The sequence below is a fragment of the Branchiostoma lanceolatum genome, chromosome 7, assembly GCF_035083965.1.
Source record: "Branchiostoma lanceolatum isolate klBraLanc5 chromosome 7, klBraLanc5.hap2, whole genome shotgun sequence".
Taxonomy (NCBI): domain Eukaryota; kingdom Metazoa; phylum Chordata; class Leptocardii; order Amphioxiformes; family Branchiostomatidae; genus Branchiostoma; species Branchiostoma lanceolatum.
This window is the reverse complement of record NC_089728.1, coordinates 15,254,091-15,275,477: the sequence shown is the minus strand read 5'-3', so window position 1 is coordinate 15,275,477 and position 21,387 is coordinate 15,254,091. Positions and strand designations below refer to the sequence as shown.

General features: G+C 39.4%; 1 protein-coding gene across 3 annotated transcripts in view; it reads left to right on the top strand.

Annotated features, from left to right (window-relative positions):
- The first annotated feature begins 1,114 nt into the window (after nt 1-1,114).
- LOC136437853 (zinc finger CCHC domain-containing protein 14-like) overlaps nt 1,115-21,387 on the top strand; it is a 44,054-nt gene continuing 23,781 nt past the window's right edge. For all 3 annotated transcript variants that reach the window (XM_066432382.1, XM_066432383.1, XM_066432381.1), the window contains exons 1-4: nt 1,115-1,730; nt 2,019-2,133; nt 16,528-16,604; nt 18,049-18,120. In XM_066432382.1, the coding sequence (XP_066288479.1) occupies nt 1,245-1,730; nt 2,019-2,133; nt 16,528-16,604; nt 18,049-18,120 (750 nt within the window). In that variant the 5' untranslated portion in view covers nt 1,115-1,244. The remainder of the gene's footprint in view (nt 1,731-2,018; nt 2,134-16,527; nt 16,605-18,048; nt 18,121-21,387) is intronic.

Below are 21,387 nucleotides of genomic sequence, written 5' to 3'. Positions count from 1 at the left end.
CTTGCTCGTAAGAGTCCAATCTCGTTTTGGCAATTGCATTTCAACTTTGATTCAGAATGAATTCAACCATTGAACATAGATGAACTTTCAAGTGATGGATGAATCAATTAAATTTTCAGTAAAGAAAACGTTACCATACGCTTGACAACAACATTGCTTCAAACTCCGTTTATAAGTGCAACGGTCTCTAGTTCTTGTGAAACAAGTGTTGATTGTAATTGCCAACACAAAAATGTTTCGACTGTACAACTGTCTATAACACCAGTCCCTAGTTCTCTCCAATCTACACTTGTAACTATTTTAGGCCTTTGTCATCAGTGTCTTTCTGATGATTCGTGGTCCCAGTGGGCCACCAGAAAGACGTAAAAAGCCCTTTTTTAAAGCGTGAAACATTGAGTCGCAAAGTCTATATCAGGTTTAGCTTTGGCCAGCAGCGCAAATTTGACATTCAGTTACCGTTCAACTTGTGTCCGTCTGACTGTAACGGCATATTGTCACAGAGAAAAACAAAAGCTATCCACTAGGGGCGAGACAAGTGCGTATTGTTTCAGTGTTTGATCAACAGAAATGCATCACAAGGAAGCAGTTGTCCATTGTTGGGACCAAGAATCTTGTTGAGACCAAGGAGGTTAAAGTCAGAACAAAGGTCTTCTGACAAGGAGGTTATAACCTCGTTCAGTGGGATGGGACTGGAGACAAGTGGATCTTTTGTTGAGATGCTTCACGCCAGATCTGGGCTGCTAAAAGATATGCACACGTAGAACCCAAACTGTTTGCATTTGGACCTTTCTCAATCCAACAGAAATTTGTATGACAACTCCTCGGCCTATTAGGTGGCTGATGCATGCCCTTGAATGATGTTGCTTTCACAGGTTACCTCAACTTCATATCAGAATATGGCATGATATGATTGATATTTCCAACTCGCAAGCTGTGCCACCCAAATTATTTTAGGTTAATGCTTTTTTCACATAGCTAACATTATTTTCTAAAAGTCAGAAGTCGCGCGTCCTGCGCCTGCCCTCTATTGAAAACACCGTGACATTGCACGTGCAGGCCGCATGCAAAACACACTGTCAATTATTTTTGTTACGTATGGGGTCTTGTAAAGTGCCCGGATGAGGTTTCCTATGCCAAAATTCGACAGTAATGGCGGCCGGTCGACCCAGTGATCAGCATATACCGGGGTTCTTCTCTTGTTTTCTCTTGCTGGAGTAAATGTATCGAGCCGACGTTACGCAGAAATGGTGTGCAAGGAAGAGGTCTTCTCCTGGTTCCAAAGTTTGACCAGTCCCAAAAGGATAGAGTTTTTGTGCGGGCTGTTGGATTTCTGTCACCCTATCGAGCTTCGATTCTTGGGAACCTGTCTGGAAGAGCTGTGCCGAAAGGATTACAACTTTCTCAGGGACTCCGAGCAAAAGGCGAACAACACTCACGAACTACAGTCACTGGACGATATCGGAGATGATACCGTACGGACGAAACTTATCGTGTATCTGGCTTTGTTGTACACAACGAATAGTCAGGGGTCGAACGTTCTGTCCCATACATTGAATCACGTTGAGAGCTCCATTCTGAATGGGCTGCAGCTCACCGAGCAGATCAAGGAGGAGTTTCTTCTGCTCCTCGCCATGGCAGCTAACCACCCCGCGTTTTCCATCCACCAGCGACTGACTTTCAGTACCCAGATGGAAAGGCTACAAGCTCAGCCAACTGTTGAAGTGTGTAAGGTAAGCACTGAAGTCTGGCAAAGCTCACCACCCCTAGAGTAAAACCCCTCCTCCCCCTCCCCCCATGGGGTGGGGGGGGTGGGGGGTGGTGCTTGGGGTTTCTGCTCCAGATTTTCTAACAGCTGGCAGAAGATAGAACAGACAGCAGGGAATCCCTACCCACTTCTCATAACATGTCTGGATCTAATTCTCCCTCCCCTTGGCCAGACGCTCTGCTATTTTTGAATACCACAACTTTTAACCCGAACCTGTAACATATTCAGTTGCATCTTGGTTGTTTGAATCTAGGGGTCAAGTGCAGAGCATAGGAAAGAGGAGGAGGAGGTCTTCTCGGAGGAAACCTCCACGACTCCAGGTACGCAGACGAGCACAGATGGCAGCAAGGAGACTCAACAACCAAAAGGTAGGAGTAGGTCAACATCACTTTCTACACCACAGGGTATCTATTACATATAGACTTGGGAACTGCCAACTGATTCACCCTTCTTTATTCTCAGTGTCTGTCCCAAGTTGTAAACACTGCATGGATGATGGTTTTGCTAGTGAACTAATGACCCGAGAAATCATCTTAAAGATGGGAGTGAAATTTAGAAAAAGAAGATTCATGATCACTTGGCCAAAGGTTTTAGATATCATCTTCAGGAGCTCTTCTTGTGGTTGGACCCCCAGACCTTGGGGTTACCTGGAATGTGTACCTTCTCTGGAGGGGTATCCGATCCTGTCAACAGACTGATGCAGATTTGGTCTTGCCCCATAGCGCGGGGATGATTCACAGAACCTGCTGTATTCTAAACAAAGCCAAGTGCAAAGCCATTATTGGGACAGGGCCTTTAAGGAAGCGGGGTTACAGGGTAGACTGTAGCCAGACAGATTAAAGTGACCTTCCCTTGGCAGATTGGAATGAGAACCCTCGGCCGCCACCCTCAGAGACTGCGGTTATTGTTTCCCATGCCAAGAACGACTAGTTTTGGAGCAGGCAGTTGGTCGTGAGGCCACACCGTGTACAGACATTGCGCTCAGCTGAGAAAGGAAAAATAAACACGGAAGGTTTTGTCATGTCTCAGTGGCTACTTGGATCAGGGGATCACAGGTAGATTATTACTGCCTCAGGCAGATTTGGTTGCTGATAGGGGGATACCCCAGCCCGGTGAAACAATAGAAGCACGCTTGTGTTGCACAACTTTCACTTACAGGAAACGCAAGACAGGAGGAAAACAAAAGAAGGGGGAATTTGATACTTAGTGGTTTAAACAGCGGGCTCGGTTTAATTGAGTATTATTTGTTTGAGTTGAATAGATGACAAATACCATTTAGGACACCTGGCTAAGCCTAGGTAGACTAACACCTTTGCCACCTGGATAATTGCTTAGCCAAGCAGAAATTGAATAGTATTTCACTGTCAAGTTAGCAAGTCAAGATTCGATCTGTTGCCTCCCTTTTTATATTTCATGTCCATTTGTACAAATTAAGGGTTTTTTAAAGGGCTTAGCCTTTTAAAACATATAAAGGATTTTTCAACATAAATCACTCAAAGGTTCAATGTCACTATCTTGGGTAAATTGCAATGATTGGATTGCAAATGAAGTGTCTGTTTTAAGAATATGTTTTGATAATTTTTTAATTGTCTTGTTTTTATAAACAAAAAGATTCAAGAGTGAAACACATCTGAGATTGATTTTGTGTTTGGACCATCAATGTAACACGTTCAAGCATTGTTTTGGTTTAAAACACTTACACTAGTTACCCTAAAATCAGCTGATGTAACAGTCAATAAAGCCATGGACTGCTGAGCTCAACAACAAAATTCCTGTACTGTGTGCAAGTTCTGTTAAGTTCTATTTAAACACTTAAAAGGCCCCGTGGGCTGTGATTGGACGGAGGGCCGTTAGTTTGACAGGTGATTGTTTTGTCTATTCAGGTAGTAGCAACCTTTGCACCTAAAGTGTGATAAATAAGCCTGGAGACCCATTGATGTGTCAAAGTCCTATGTGTAAACTGTAGTTCGTCGTCATTAGTCTCTTTTCATCCAAACGATTATCAACATTTCTAGTTGAAACATTTCTAGATTCCCTGAATGGATTATCATAGCTTTTATTATTTCAGGGGCTATTTTTTGACTGTATCAAAAAGTGTTTCTTGTTTGCACAGGGAAATTTTAATGATCACAGGCACATGAGTAAGGTCATTTTATTAGTCGCGTGCATGTGAAGCTGGTGTGTAACAGTATGCTGGGACTTCGACAGATTTTCACCCTCTAACAATTTTAAGCTGTGAGACATTGTGCAACCTATTTCTTCTAGACGGGATTTTTGTTTTGTTAGAATAACATTTCTGATTGGTGCAAGTTGTTGATTTGATTGGATTCCATTCTATATTGCTGCAGCCTATTACTAGTACTGTCTAGTAGGTACTAATAAGGTAGTATTTCTAGAGGTCAGTGGGCATGAGAGCTGTAAGGCAAAATCTGTTAATGGGTACCAGTAATCATATCAGGCTGTTATTGTCACTGATAGGGGCGAGTTGTTGTTTTCCAGTGGTGTAGGCTTTATCCAAAATAGGTATCAGATGTACACTATTACTAATAGAGGTTACAGTTACATTTAACCTAAATGTAAATGGTAAAAATTAACTTGTTTACGTGTATTTTGTTAAATCTTGTACAGATTTAGATAGTCTAGAGAGAAAAGCTTCATGCATATGTTATGGACTTTTTTAATCTTCTAGAAAGCAATGCTGAAAATTGTGGATTATGTTTTGCCGGTAAGTTAATCCCAATGGAAATAGGCCAGACATATTAGCTGGTAGATGAAAGTAAAGGTCTAGGTCAACATTATATGAACTCAAAATGTGTTGGTAAATTCAAAATACACACTTTCAGCATTCATGGTATGGCATCTGTTCTAGGTTTTAGATATAACACAATGAATCTATATCAGAAAGAGCTTTGATTGTTTTGTTTCTTAAATCAAGAACATTATGGCTCTTACATACATAAAGATATACCAGTGTTCTCGCCAGGCCTTTTCAGCATAGGGGCCCCCTATGCTGTGATTTGGACCCCCTATGCTGTGATCTGGACCCCTATGCTGTGTTTCAACCAGCATAGGGGTGTTTCTTTCTGGGACAAACCTTGTGACCCTCCATAAATCTTATAAAAAGTTCATATTTGGCTTTAGAATGAGGCTGTGACAGAGGAAAAACTCTACTTCACAAAATTTATCCCTCAAAATGCATGAAATAATGTCTCATTGGGTTATGAATTTACAAATTTTCCGGGAGAACATGCCAGACTCCCTACTCTGGTCACTCCACGCGTGACTTGCACCGCGTTAAGTTGGCCTTCTGTACCTGACCCCTATGCTGTGAAAAAATCCTGGTGAGAACACTGTATACCTGTATGAATTAAGGACTTTTGCATCAGAAAAGGAAGTGACCCTTTTCCGTTTAAGGAGCACTAAAATGTTTAGTCTGGTTATCTGCATTCCCCAGTCAATCACCACTTAGTGTTGAATGTCAGGTGCAAATTTTTCCACGCATAATTACCAGCACCCTGAAACCAACCCTCTGTGTTCGGGGCTCAAAATAATGGGTGCATGTGCACTTTTGTGCATCCAAAATCTGTGCGCCCAATTTTTTTACTGTGGGTGCACTTAGATATTTTTGAAGGCTATAGGGTAAAGGTAATTGTACACTAAGTATAAAAAATATTTATGAAATTTAAGTATCAGAAAAGTGATATAATCTTTGTCATACTTTTGTATATTTCTTGTTTTGAAGTTAGGTACAGAATTGCAGATTGAACTTCTCAAAAGAGGCAGTGAAGTTTTTGATAATAATGTTTTGCTGACATTGTACTTTATTATATGTTGTGCACCCAGAATTCTTTCTGTGCACCAGAATTTTTAAGTTAGGTGCACTGGTACCTATTCCCAAAAATTAATTTCCAGCCCTGTTGTTGTACATTGTTAACCTTCTCCCTGCCAAGGTAGCCTTGTGGTGCCAAATCTCCTTAGTTATGGGGTTAGGCAGCAGGGAGAAGGCTAAATGCTATGATCTGAGGCAAGGTATTTATAGCAGACCTAGTCTAGAGACAAGTCATGGTGGTCCGAGGGACCCACATTCGGGAAACATACCAGCGTTTCCTACTAATTTGTTTGTACATTGGTCTATAATGGTATACTGCAATTTCACTTATTTTCACTGGGGCTTAATTTCGCTGTAGAAGGGTGGAAGGAGGTTTTCGCAGTGTTTTAAGTTAGCGATTGAAACAATTCTGTAGTACGGTAGAAATAGAACGGAACTGTATTAGTGTATATTCGAGGTGTCATGATTTTGCGTTGGAAGGTCACCGCAAAGGTCACCGTGAAAACCGCGAAAATAAAACCATTGCAAACATGTCAAAATATACCATATTTAGCAAACAATGATTTGGTATGACTATGAGTTATGCAATTGGCATTTTTCACCAAAGGTATAAAAGATATATGTATATAGTAGCGTTGAAGAAAATCGCTTATTGATGATAATATCTCCATTTCTTTTTCTTTGTAAACCTGCCTTTTGTGAATAAAAAAAAAATGTTTAACTTAATACTTATTCAATCCGAATGTTTGCACTGTTAAAAGCATTATCCTCTTTGAAGTCTTTCCAAAAGAATGTTGCTGTTAGTTTACAGTTGATTTTCAGTTGATACATTTTTATCATGTTGTTACAGCCAATAAACACAGATATCTGATCTGTCACAGATCTACATGTACATGGTGGAGGAATGCCTTTTATATGGTGTATCAGTTTTTTCCATGGCTGGTCTGTATTGATGTAAGATAAGTATAATAATAACAATGTCAGGGTCAAGGCAGTTCACGGCAGTGCGTCCATGGCATGCTTACAGCCATCGGAAATAGAACACTTTTACGTCAGCGACCTATTAAATATTGCATGAGACATATGTGCTATTCACAGTTTGTTAAAGGTATTTGCAATATTTGTGTTTTGACGTAACATATAGCTCATCAAGCGAGACAAAAAAAGCTACTAAGTATCTTTCTAAATAAATTCAGTGCAATGTTCCTATGCTTAGTTTGCTTACATTAACTTGACTTGAGAGCTTGACATTTCGCGTGCCTTCATTTAAAATGAGATGTAATAAAATCATGGATCTTTCATTACAATTTACAATGTTGCTATAGTAATTAGTATGACCAAATCGTGTAGCTAATTCCTATCTGTAAGATGCATTTCACTGCAATTGTATTACTGCCTTCTCTTAGAATTAATATTCAGTGTCTGATTCTTGGCAAGGGGGCAGGGTTTCTGCAGTAAATTGTAAGGATTCTTTCTCAAATTTGTCATGCTTGGACGAAAATTAATTTGGATGCTGCGTCTAATGGACCGCAAAATCTTGATACTGCACACAGGGTTATCTGGCCTTCACCTAGATGCTGAATACCTTGTCGATATCAGGAAAAATTTATGCTATTTCCGTGAATGTCGATTGTGGTGCACATCTCCTGGTGGCTGGTAATCTCCGCATGGGAGCCTAGCGGAATTTTTCATGAAGGTAAATTCCGCAGGATTTTTAGCTCGACGATGGATATACGTCTGTTGACTCCTTTTGCCATGCAGCCACACAGATTTTTATGCAATGAATTTTTTTTTTCAAAATGGACCAATATTCGAGTTTCCTATTCATTAATTAAGATTTACGTCTGTCCCAGTTTCTTCTGTACTGTAATTATCTGGTTAGGGCCGGAGATGGCTAACTTGATTGTTGCTGCCTGAGTCCCCTTAATCTTGTTAGGTATGGGTCACTGCCGCCAGCCAGCAAAAAAACATCGTGCCAAGATAACCAGGCATTTTCTCTGATTATACCTGTGTAAAACCTTGAAAATACAGTACCAGAAATACATAGAGACCCACCACTGCAATTTGTACTTAAAGCAGTAGGGAATATTTTATTCACATAGACATGAGAGCAGGTATTAGATGATTTGTTCCCGCTTGTGTGTTATTTTATACACCCTGGCAGCCTAATCGAGTACCTCAGTCGGCGGCACCCATTCCGAATGCCTTTGAACATGGCTGTTGTGTGTTTTTGTTCGACATAAACAGTGGGCCATGGAGCATGGTACTTCAGAGGCCGTGCTTATTTTGTTGAAGCCGGGTATGTCAGTAATGTCGCCGCATGCCAGCGTGCACGGGAGACACCATCGCGGCATTCCCCCATTCTATTCCTCCACAACAGACCATAAATGTTACAGTTAAAGACCCAACGGAGACTGATCTAACCCTTACTCATTATAGTACATAGACAGCCTGACAGTAATGTTGATTTGTATCAGGTATGTTATGCTACCTGGAACGTAATACCAGTAGCATTATTCTGTCTGTGAATCTGGAAAAGCACAAGTTCAAATGGAGTCGTCTTGGTGTTAGTGTAACAAGGACTGTGTTTTTTCTTGCATGTTTAAGATTCTTTGTGATACCAAGAGTAGAGTAGAGTAGAGTAGAATTTTTGGTCAGGTAGGACTGTTCCAGTTTAGATCGCTCTTCAAGGAGGTGACCACCATGGTGATAAGCTTTGTCTCGTTATGAGATGCCATACGCACATGTAGCTGGTAAAAAGGCTGATTTATTGATTTTGTAGCTGAAGAAAAATCAGAATGTGCTTGTTGTTTTGGTGTATTTTGGATGGGTGGACCATATCAAAATGATTCAGTATGCAGACATGTAGTAAATTAACCTCAGACCCCCAAGACAATTCCCTGCAAGTGATTTCCCACTTGGCTAGTCTGGACATCAGATCCCACAGCAATAAATGAACAGTTGTAAGCACTGTGGTCAAGCCTTAATCCCTCACAGGTTTGGTAAGTCTAGCTTGAGCTCTGTTCTATTCAATAAATCACATAAATCTTCCTTCCGGTGAATAGTTTCATCAGGTTGGTAAGTCCATACATGTTCCTATTGTCTAGGCAAGAACACTCTCATACGACCACCCAGAGAACGCTTCAAAGTGATATGTATATATACAGTATATACAAATATATATATACAAGCCTTTTTTGTTATGTAAAACTAAGATGTTAAAGTACTTGCGTATGTCTGTTCCAAGTACAGTATCAAGTTTTTTTCCCATTTCAGGAAATAATGCAGTGTTCATGACATTGAGCTTGTAGTTGTAGTTGCAGTGGTCAGTCCATCCTATGCATGCAAATATTTTGAAATAGTGTGATGGATAAGTGTTATAGATGAGGGAGGGGGGCAGGTTTTGGTTTGAATCGTGTGGAGAGCAGCTGTTCTTTTTACTTACACTTGACTAATGAGAAAATCTTTTCTAATAAAAGTTGACTAGATTTGCTCACTGTAAGATTTGATGTTTTTGTTATTGTGTCATTCATGAAAACTGTGTCATTAGGTTCGTTTTCTCCAAGGGAACACTCTCAAACAAAGGATATTTAAAGCAAATAGCATTCTCAGGGGCCTTGCTGTTTTTTTTGTCATATATGGAGAAGACAGATGCTTTTGATATGGATGCTCTCCACCCTTCTTCATGGGTCATGGTGTTGTCAAAGTTCTCAAAGGAACCAAAGATCCTCCTGTTGTCTCCTGTCACACAGGTCATTCACTTGTGCTGGACGGAAGAATTGCGAGACATCTACAATTTATCCAATGTAAATTTGGTTACGTTTTTAATGCCATTTGTGTGTGTGTGTTTATAATTGTTCAAAAAGAAAATCGTCATGAAAATATGACAGAAGATTCAGGTGTATCCGGGTAAAAGAACGTTGGGTTGAAACAACAAGTGCTAGAAATCAATGAGATCCATGATACCAAATAATATATTCATATGTGTACAATAGTACATTAGTAGATATATATGATATAGACCTTCCAAATGTGCCAGGACATTTCAAACATTTGAAAAATTCCATCCCAAGTTTGTATCTATAGGATACATGATATATAGGCATAGATGATTAATGAAAATGTAATGGAAAATCAACAAGTTGTCAACAAACTGGAAGAATGTTGGGCCAGATTGCATATTTTGACAACAAACATTTTACCTTATCTAAAGTACACATCAGTGGTATTGTTTGAAATTATTGATATCGATGTTGTAGTGACAGGTAACGGTCACAGATGTTAGAACAGCTTATTGCTAGTGTGTTTCTATTGAGATTGAGATTTTGTCCTTTTTTTAAAGAATTTTTTTACAGAATTTTTTAAAAGCGTAGGAACAGGGAGATTTACTGTACACGGTTTTGATGCCTGCTGCAACTGAACTGGGCAAAACAAGGCAGAAATATGCAAAAGAGGACCTTGTACTCATTTTACTTAGGCACAAAGCAGATTAAGCTACATGGCCAGACCTTCAGATTACTAATGTCTAAATGTGTCTAAATGGTTCCCGGGAATAATGAGTTAAAATTGTGCTGTACCGAGAGAACAGACATTCATTCACACAAACACAATTCAATTTGGCCCAGGTAGAAAGTAGGGATTGTTAGGGCTCATGAAGCCCCTGCCGTTGACCATAAATGTCTCTCCCAATGTGCCATGTATTGATTCATCTGTTTGTAGAACAGTTATGGAAACACAGTTGATAATTTGAAGGTTATACGGCTACAAAAGGGCTGCTAAATCAATTACTCAAGAGACGTTCTTACAGTGCTTTCTATTTGCTAATTCTATAAACTTAAATACATATGACCTATTAGGTAGTATACTGTAGGCAATATTCCCTTTGGCTGTATCATGTTTTTGTTAGCACAGCACCAGTTTTGGCAACTGTACAAAAGACTAGCTTAGTGTGTCCTGTTGCTACTGCCTTGCTTGCATGGCAAAGCGCAACCAAAACAATGGTCAGTCAGCGGAAAATGGCGTAGGCACAAAAATCAATCTTGCCGTGCTCGCTGCACAACTATAATCCTTAAACCTTGAGCAAGAATGATTTTGACCTGCATTGCTATGCACGTCATGCTACCAATTAAGACAAGTGCATTCAAAAACGGGATCGTTTATGGAATTTTGTGACTGATATGAAACCTAATAAGATGCATGCCGAACACCTGGGTTTAACTAGCCGGCATTTTGATTCGATGTCGAGGTGTAATTAGTCTGGAGGATTATTCTCCATTGCCCTTGGTTGATGCACAAATATAGAAGAACTAAGGAAACAGAGTGCAGGTCCTATTCATCATGCAGATGGTTTGACCCGAGGTCATGGCATGGTCTGACTAGTCTGGCCTAGTCTCCCATATCTGGAATGAAACTTTAATGGTTACCAGATAGAGACAAATCACCAGCTATATGTTCAACCCCAGATTTTTACTACCTCCTGGAATGAGGAATTAAAGAGAAATTTACGAAGCAATGCAATTTTTTTAGATTCGATTGAGAAGGTACATTCAAATGTATATGCTGTCAATGTCAACAAGTGCTTGTTATGAATTTCTACAACTGTATTACTCATTGGGGCATGTAAAAAATCATTCATGTTATATACTATGAGGGCTAAGAGAAAGACTGAAAGCAATTTAGCATATATTATGGAATATTCACATGGCCCCAGTTTATTTTTAATAATGTATTCATATATACGCGTGGCGCGTTGGATACACCCGATCCCTCGATCTCGGAAGTTAAGCAACGCGCGGTCCGGACAGTGCTTGGATGGGGGACCAACCAAGGACGTCCGGATTGCTGTAGCCTCACGAAGCTTTCCACGAAATCGTCTTCCGGGAGGGACGTAAAACGGGGGTCCCGTGCTCGAGGAGGTGCCTCGAACACGTTAAACAGCCTCATTACCCTACACATTGGGTACCTGCCTGTGGCACTGGCTGCAAATACACCTGATATTATTATTATATAACCAGGTTACTGTAACTTATATTGAAATACATTCATCATGTACATATACATACTGACCTAGCCTGATATATGATATGATGGTAATATTGGTATGACCCTCAGGCAATACCAATTTATTTCCTTGCTTCGTAGAGATTTTGGATGAAAGATTTAGAGTTTTAAAGATCAGATGAAAACATCTAGTGCAGGGAGGAAAACTTGTTTCTAGCTTTATTTGTTCCTTGAAACTATGCATACCAAGGCTTTCCCCTTTTTCTTTGTTGTTCTGCCAGTTAATTCTAGTTCATTGGCTCCATAGATATCTGGGAACCCCCAAATTAAATTGATGTGGCTCCATCATCCATCCTGTAAACACTTCCCTGCCAACATACATAGCTGCACTTTTGGTACCTTCGGAACGACCCCGGGAGATATGTGACTGTGGAAGTGAAATGTGGCAGCAGAATGTATGACCTGGGGAACATGTGACCACATGGTTGGGTCTGCAACTGATGAACTCCTGTCCCTAGGTAGCAGTAATACCAGTCAAATCTCATCTTCTTATACTGCAACCGATATGGTATTTATAATAACAGTTCTGTGGCTGAAGAAATTGTCATGATGTATATTGCAAGGTGATTTATAAACGGGAGAGCTGTCGTTGTAAATGTAATCTTGATAATGATAAACCTAAAAATAAGGATAGCCTTGCATTTTGAGAGATACTACATACAATCATGTACATGTATCTTTGTAGTGTTATTAGAATGCAGTGTACATGAAAATGTTAGCAATATTGACTATCAACACGGGTGAGCTTTCATACTGATGTTATCTTCATATAATATTTATAAAGATACAACATACTGTTGTGACAATATCAGTTCACTGTTATGATACATATCAATTTTCAGAAAACTGTCTTTTATTGCTTGGCTATGAGGGAAAAAACCCAGAGCTTACATATAAGGTGATATGATTTAGGGTTGGGACCTTTAGAGGCTTGACGTCATGAGTCATTTTTTGCAGGGCTGTAATTCCACCGCCTAAATCCTGGTATTGAACTCCTCCCTGTGTAGCTAGTGATGTCATTGCATGATAGATGAGCTCTGAGAATGCATCTGAGATTCCAAACTGGCCCCATTCCAATGGTTACATAACAATACTGTCTACAGTAGTTTGATTTTATATATGCCAGGAAGGCATAGAATGAGAGATGAGTCCAACAACAACTGAACAGAAATGCTAAGGAAAAATAGGCTGATAACTACTTACGAATGCTCGAAGTACCAAATGGGGAAAAACAACATGAAACTGGAATGCCCTTATCTCCAAGCAGATGTATGATTGAAGGTAGAGATTACTGTAAATGCCTTTAATGTTCGTTGGGTTTTAATTTTGAGTTAGGGAAAAAATTGAATGTTTGCTGTTGTTTTTAGTTTGCGGTTGAAACAATGGGGAGGTGGGCAAAAGACAGAACAAGCATTTTTGTGGTGGGTGAATAGGTTACCACGAAAACCTTAAACATTTAGTCACAGTGAAAATTTCAACGTTTACAGTAGTCCAACAACAAACCAGGATGAATGCCAAGGAAAAAACAGGCTGTTGGTATCACTGCTCAGTGAGAAAAACAGTATCAAGCTGGAATGATCAAGCAGATGTGTTGAACTCAGTATTGCCCTTCACATTAGTGGCATAGTCCATGTTAACTAAGGTCCTACAGGATGCATTTGAATGGACAGTGCCTGCTAGTACTATGTTATTATTATGTTAATAGTGATGTTAGATGTTTTCCTGTGCAAGATTCTATACCTTGACTACTGCATCAGATACAGCCACCCATACATGCACTGTCAACGTTTACAGTATAATGACAGAGGGAGTGAAGCCCGCACAGTTGCTCACTGTCATTAAAGCGACCGTTCATCCACAAGGAAGGGATTAGGGCTGCCATTCTCCCCTCCTTCTCCCCGTGGGGTCACGGGGTCACCATAACTTAGGATTTATGCCTAGTTGTGAAGCCAAATAATCAACTGTGACTGTTGGCCTACTGGTTGGATCTGCCATGGATAGGAGTCAGGGCTAGAAATTCATTTTTGGAAATAGGCACACTGGTGCACCTAACATTAATTAAGGTGCACAGAAAGAATTTTAGGTGCACAACATTAAATAAAGTAGGATGTCAGTAAAGCGTGATTACCAACTCTACTGCCTCTCTTAAAAGAACTTGAAATTGACTCTGTAATTTTCGAGCTAATTAAAAAATTTCAACAAGTAATACAGCAAAATACGAAAAAAGGTTTTATTGCTTTTTTTCAATACTTGAAATATCAAGAAAATTCTGTATACTAATGTACAATAGTACCTTTACTTATAGCCTACAAAAATATCTAGGTGCACTAGACTATTACCGGTGTACCCACAGTCAAACATTAGGTGCACAGCTCCAATTTTGGGTGCACAATGTCATGCACCCAGTATTTTGAGTCCTGGAAGTATTTTATAGTACATTTTGTATATGCAAGGAGGATAACCTCCTTGGTATATGGTAGCATTGCAAACTAACTTCAGTATACTGTCAATACTCATAAAATGAAAGGAAAACAACTTTGTTGTGGAAGCAAAGTGTTAAACAATAAGGATATTTTATCATTTGTTCCATTGGGATAGTATTTGGAAAGCAGCAGAAGGTGGTTTTGAAAAGGAAAGCAACTTTGTTACATGTAAATTGCACATGACACAAATTGCAATGGAAATTTTTTCTGAATGTGATAAGAATATTGTAGGATAGCGTGCAAAAAATGAACTCATGAAGATAGCATGCGATGCATTTAACTTTTTGCCCCTTTGGCACTAAAATTGACACAACAAGGCACCAGTAGAATGCTTCAGATTGAAAGGAGATGAGAGAAGTTGATCCTCAGGATGACCCTTCGCCATCCACAGTTGTTGTGACAACAAATACAGGGATGCACACATAGTCTGTAGTATTCTGGACCCATTCAAGAAAAACATTGTCGACATCTCAATCAAGCCCTTTTGATCATAAGATGTTTAAAAAGAATCTTATCAATAAAACTACTCCATTTTTTATTGGCTCGAAAGAATAAGAAATTATGGCCAGAGATAATTACAGTATAGAATTCCCATAACCTTGGCCAGCCAAGGTTATGTCAGTGATTACGTGATATTGATGTGCGAGCTGTGAGTTTGATATATCAAGGCTCCCATAGGGCATACTAAGGATTAATAGACGTATGAAATATTGGGACAGGTTAGTGTGTATCACTGCCTAGAGGTATTGGGAATAGCTAACAGTCAGGTCCTATCAACACTCTAAACTGGAATTGTAACTTTTCCATAATATGCCCCAGACGTTTGTACAAGGAATGTAGAGAATTTAAATGTATCAACAGTTCTTTCAAGGCGTGGGCTTACATCTAGCCTGCCGAGCTATGTTATTAACTATGACTGTGTGGGGCGATTAAAATGTTAAACTTTCAGTTGACTGGAGTTTACCTTACATAAAAGCAGGGATATATTTTGCTTTGATGGTACAAAGCTCTTTTGATGTCTCGGCATGTACTTGTAGGGGTTTTAGACTGAGGTCAGTCACTCCTTACCAACATTTTAAACACATTTCTTCTGGTTATGGACAGGGCCAAAGTGTACCACACTAAATTGTTCAATGAGCTTTGGTTAACAGTGTTTTTGTGACAAGTCATGAAAGTTAAAGACCATGGGTTTACTGATGGTAATGATTTGATATTGTCACACATATATCATCATACCTGTACCTGTATCAACGCTTGGTGAACCCAGTCAGCTGCCTGCGCTCGTTAGTTATCTTGATGATTGCTCGTAAAAACTGATGGGTGGTAAATCGCTTGAACAGCGATAGTCGGCTTTGCTGGCATGTTTTACTGAATTACAGTAAGCTGACTTGGGTGATTACTTTGAGCTGATGATACTAATGGCTAATTTGTACGCTCTCACATTGACATAGGGAAAATTAGTAAATGAGGTATGTATTGTACATGTACAATGTATGTTAGAATCATTAGTTGTTTGTATATCAAACTATTTAAGATAATTTTGCTCCAAACTTGATATTTAAAAAGCACCATAAACAAATAAGACTGTTATACATGTATATCTAAGGCATATTCTGAACAGTACATGTAAAATACCATGACGTAAAGACCATAGTCGTATGCGTCAGTGAGACTTGATAGTAACTTAGGAGCGTGGAAAGCCAGTGCAGTCACGTATCTTTCCAGCTGGCTTTATCCAACATTTTTCTCACCCTTATCGGACATGTTTCCCTCCGGCCACATTGTGTAGACTCCTGTAGTGTAATTTACCTGCTAAAAATATCCACTTGGCTTCTTAGGAACAATCCAGCTTTGTGATTAAGAAATGTGATTAAGATCAAATAAGATGTAATAAGTACCTTGTGCTAGTATGTTCATTAAAGTAAATGTCTTGCTTAAGAAATAATTGGTTGTAAGTGAGAGATGTTGGAATGATGACAATTTCTTTTTAAAATTCAAGCTTACCAATGTACGGCAAAGTTGTAAACTTCTTGTATTCAACCAACAAGTAGCAAAATAGATATTCTGTGCCAAAAGGATACCAGGGTAGTGAGACCAAGATTTTTTTTCTTTTAAACTTTTCCCTCCCGGGGTTTTAACCCCACACCAACTAGCTACTGTGACAGGTTTACTGCTGAAAACAATTACTCAATTTAATCATATATGTGAATACGAGATGTCAGTTTCATATCAAATTGCATGTTGGCTAGTTAATGCAATTACACCAGAATGCTGTACACTTACATCATGTATACTTACAGCTTTTTGCTTCAATTTGTTTATATATTTATTTTACACAGAAAAGACAGTGATAAATTTCTTAGACTGACTGTTGTTCTCTTCTTCCGCAGTTTATGTCAGATCCATTGAGGTCAAAGGTTGCAAGAAGACAGGTGGACGTGAACGAGGATGTGTCTATACCATGCAGGTGAGAACACGTACTCCCATGTAGCATTGGAACATACTTACATATATGTTTGCATTAAAGGAACACAATCTTATTCATAACTGTATGCTGTCCTGGACTAGATGCTTCTATTTTTCTCTTCTTTTCCACCCATTTCTCACCATTACATATTATATTTTAGTCAGTCAGTCTCATACTTTTGGGCATATATCCAGTAGAAGATAGTTTTTGTAAAATCTGTCAGTGAAATCATAATATTATTGTTAGGTGATTAGCATACAGTCAGTGGTTATAGCCACTTATTCACTATCATCTTTAAGGTCTCATTCCTGTATTAGGCTGTTCCATTGGAATCAATGTTAAAATACGCAACTTTATGACAGCGTATCTAGAAAGATGTTTTGCTTTCTGTTAGAAGCACACGTGTTCTTCATGCAATAAGAAAAGATTCACCCAAATCTAACCGTGACAACGATATTTATCGCACTTTAAACTGCAAGTAGCCACTATCCGCACGAGGCCGCTGTTGTACAGCCAGCGGCTGACCGCAGCACTCATGGCAAAATGTGTACACGTCCGACCTATCGCTCGGATGACGAAACTTTCCTTCCTAATCCTGACACCAATAAACAAGCTTTTATCTCAAAAATTCTTTTTATATCAGGTGGGGCCGATAAAAGGCAATTTACGATCCACCTTGACACACACCTTCTATGCCCTGTTATCTTTTTAGGATGGATTCTTTGGGACTCTACACGCGGACTAATTCAGGCATGAGATGTCATAAAGCAAATTGAAAACTGTTGAGAATTTCAGGAAGGTGAAGGCAGAAAGCCCATGCTTGGAGAGGCTGTATTCAATCACGGTCATGTTGACCTCCGTACACCTTTGAAAGTAGCCTTTCATTCTAGCAATGCATCACTTGCTCGCTGTGGTTGTCACTTATGTCAGTCCTGTGAATTGTCCTGTCTAGCTGAAGCCACCTCTGTACACTTCACAGGTGGCTGAGGTTTCTTTGCTGGACTTAACTCTCATGGTTGATAGGTTGTGATAGTGTTTAGCCCATCTTATATAACTGCATACACATCTTATGTAACTGCATGATCCTGACATGTCCTGTGTGTGTTAATGGTTAAAATTGTTTACAAGGATGAACTAGAAAGGACAGTGCATCAATCTCCTTGTAGCTGAATCATTTTTTATTCTGCCTGTTGAATTAAATATGTTAACATTGACTATCATGTATTAGGTTTATTCTAAGAATTCCAAGGGTGGTCAGCAAGATTTTTAAGATGAAAACTAAACGGTTGGGAGATGAGAAGCATCTTACGGTCACACAAAAGTGAGGGGTCCACAACTCTCATTGCTGCCTCCCCCCATGTTTTCAATGGAATAGCCCTCATCAAAACACTGGACAAAGTGATGTGTTGTATCATCTGAAACTTGCATTTTCTCGCTTTTCCAGGTCAGCTGGTCGGATGGCACGCTCACTACTGTCAACAGAACCTACCGCGATCTCTGTGACTTCCAGTGCAAGGTGAGGGTCAAAGTTGAGAGGTCATGAAAGGTGACCTTGTCTGTTTGTTGTGTCTGCGTCTGATTGTCCACTGTGCACTTGGTGGTGAGGTCAATTACACCAGGTCAAAGTTGAGAGGTCATGAAATGTGACATTGTCTGTTTGTTGTGTCTTCGCCTGATTGTCCACTGTGCACTTGGTGGTGAGGTCAATTACACCAGGTCAAAGTTGAGAGTTCATGAAAGGTGACCTTGTCTGTTTGTTGTGTCTGCGCCTGATTGTCCACTGTGCACTTGGTGGTGAGGTGGATTACACCAGGTCAAAATGGGAAACACTTGTTGTTGATCCTGGGTGTGTTGTGTCAGACAGGCTCTTCCTGAGTTGTCTATGTCGTCTAGATCACCATCTTACAGGCCTTGTGGCAATTAAGGGATGGAAGAAAAACATTGAGGGGGCAAGGGGATGAATGGCAGGAAAATAAGTTAAAAGAAAAGGAGAAGAAAGATGGAAAGAACTTGAAGGAAAAATATCATTGGAGAATAAATTGACAGAAAGACAGAGAGAAAAATAAATGGTTTCATACAAAACTATTGCTTTGGATGCTTAGTATGTATTGATAGGTGACTTCATACGTTTGTATTGTTCACTGTGTTCTTACATTGAAAGCTCTTTTTGTACTGCTATAAATGTTGCGAGTTTTGTGGTGGTTTTCACAGTACACTCTTCACCTCAAACTTCAAACCACCCCGAAAAATGCTTGTTCTGTCTTCTGCCCTCCTACCCCCTTGTATTACTGAGAACACTCCATTTTCTTTCTACCACGAAATGAGATCCCCAAAAGTAACTTGAAGCGAAATCCTGTCAGGATATTGGTGACCAGTGTAAATGGGGCTAAAAGGAGGACTTAGAGACTTACTGGTTGTTTGTGTCACTCCATTTCATTACAAGAAGCACCAACAATGTTTTGAACACATTGAGGTGATCCTTTGGCTATCCTAAGTATTTCTGTGGGAGCAACACAGATAACTGGTAAATGAACCACGAAACCTCCTCAAAATAAACATCTGCCTGCCCCTGGTGCTGTACCCACATGTCTGGCTATCTGTCTCAAGATCCGACCATTTCTGTGTGATCTCTGACAAAAGTTGAACATTATCAGGCTGACATGTTGGACTGAATTCAAAACCCTTTGCTTGCAATTTCCTAGTAGGAAAAGGGTACCCGTTTAACTAAAAGCTCACCCTTTGTACCTTTCTCAAGTTTCCATGTGGTCAGGTTGCATGAAGATCTTCCTTTGTATGTAAGCATTTAGAAGTGTATATGCAACACATGAAACTTCCAGGTACTACAGTGTATTCTATCTTGTAGAAGCAGATTTTGTATATTTTCAGAAATCAAACTTACTGAAACATGAAGAAATGTTCAAAGTGCAGTTAGAGCTGTATGCATCTGTGTTTTGGAACGTATGGCTGATTTCTCAATGCACATGTAGCAACCATACCAAACATACCTTGTGCATCAAACTTTATGTATCATTATGTTTATTCAATATGGCCATTTGTGGGTCTCAGTTTTGTCACCAGCAGTGTAATTGAGTCCTGCTGAAGGTGCTTACAGCTGACATTTCCTTGTTGGTGTGCCAAGAAATGTCACTGGAAACCCCACCTCTTGTCTGAAGTACTGGCTGTTTGGCTTCTTCTCAAGTCGGCCTGTAAAAAAAAAGTGTAAGGATGCCAGCTTCCTTGTAGTGCTGAGCTGTGCAAAGGGAAGCTTAATTTTGAGCACAGTATCGCAAAAGAGATCAAACGATTGTATAAGTTAGAAACGGAAGAACTCGCATAGACAGCTTTTACTTGGAAGACTGTACATGGAGTTTCGAGTGCAGTGCACACAAAAATTTTAGTCTTGGCATTCATTGAAATGAAAGTAATTTTGATACACTTTTGAATATCAATACACTGTGGCAAAACACTCAAGTATGAAGACCACAGTAAATGTCAAAGTTATTAACATTCACCTGATAAATTGCATACCTGGGTTGCACCAAGAATTTAACATTTAAGATTTTAGGGGCTGTCTTCTATTTCTAGATAGCTTTGGCCTTGGAGAGGACATCTTTTAAAGGCATTTAGAATGTTGTAAGAGTATCAAAATACTTTGGCATTGAGGCATTCCCTGTGTTAGTAGGTTACTGCTAAGCAACTTGCATTCAAAAACATTCATTGATATGTATATCTAATTTTACATTAATTAACAGGTCAGCATCAGCAAACCATAAAGAAGAAAAAATTACCACACAAATTTTCATTCATCTTTTCAGTCAGGTATTCTGTAATGTATCTACTCTGTAAATCATGTCACCAACTCACCTTCTCCCTGCTTGAGTAGCATTTTGATACAGACGTTCCGAATTTTATTCAGTTGCTTGAGTAACTGTTATTTGGCGTATCTTATTACCTGGATGTCTAACCTTCATCAACGACTTTGCATTAGTAATGGAGTTAGGCAGCTGGGGAAAGATGAATTGTGCAACCCTAACCCCTGTCACCTCCATTTTGGGGTAATATGTTTACCTCACACTTTTCAGTCTGCCCTCACTTCACCACAGTTACCTGTAGAATAACTTAACTGCTTCTCTTCTGGTGTACATGCTAACCCACTGGGATGAACTAATTTGTTCTAGACCTTGAAATACACATGAAAAAGCCACAGGTCAAATTGCACACACATAGCTAAATACATTTGTATGGTACACTATTTACAAGATTTATTTCATTTTCATCTTTTATTTATTCAGGGATAGCTTTCGGGATTGTGGTAACTGGTAAATTGGAAAGGGAAATTTGGCCATATGACGGGAGTCTTGCCATTCAACACTAGCTCCAAAATTTGTTTGCTCCTCAATATAAAGGATGGCAGAAGCCATGCCCATGCATGTATATTGCGCAAAAGGCTTGGCATTAATCTGTTTAGGTATAGAAATGGTATGAGATAACCTACACACTAAGACAGTGTGCACATACGTACAATGTATATATGCATTTGTGAATTCAACACATTATACATTCAATGGGTGTACATTCAAGCACAGTGGAACATATCAAGTCTTCAAATATACATGTACTAGTATATGATATGTAAGCGGCAAGATTGCAAAAGTAGCAAACGTTACATTGTACCTATAATTTGTCCATTTCCAGCAGCATAAGTAACACAAGTAGTATCCAGACAGTATTTGATTATTAAACACTGTTAAACATTTTGCAAAGAAAGAGGTAACACTAAGCA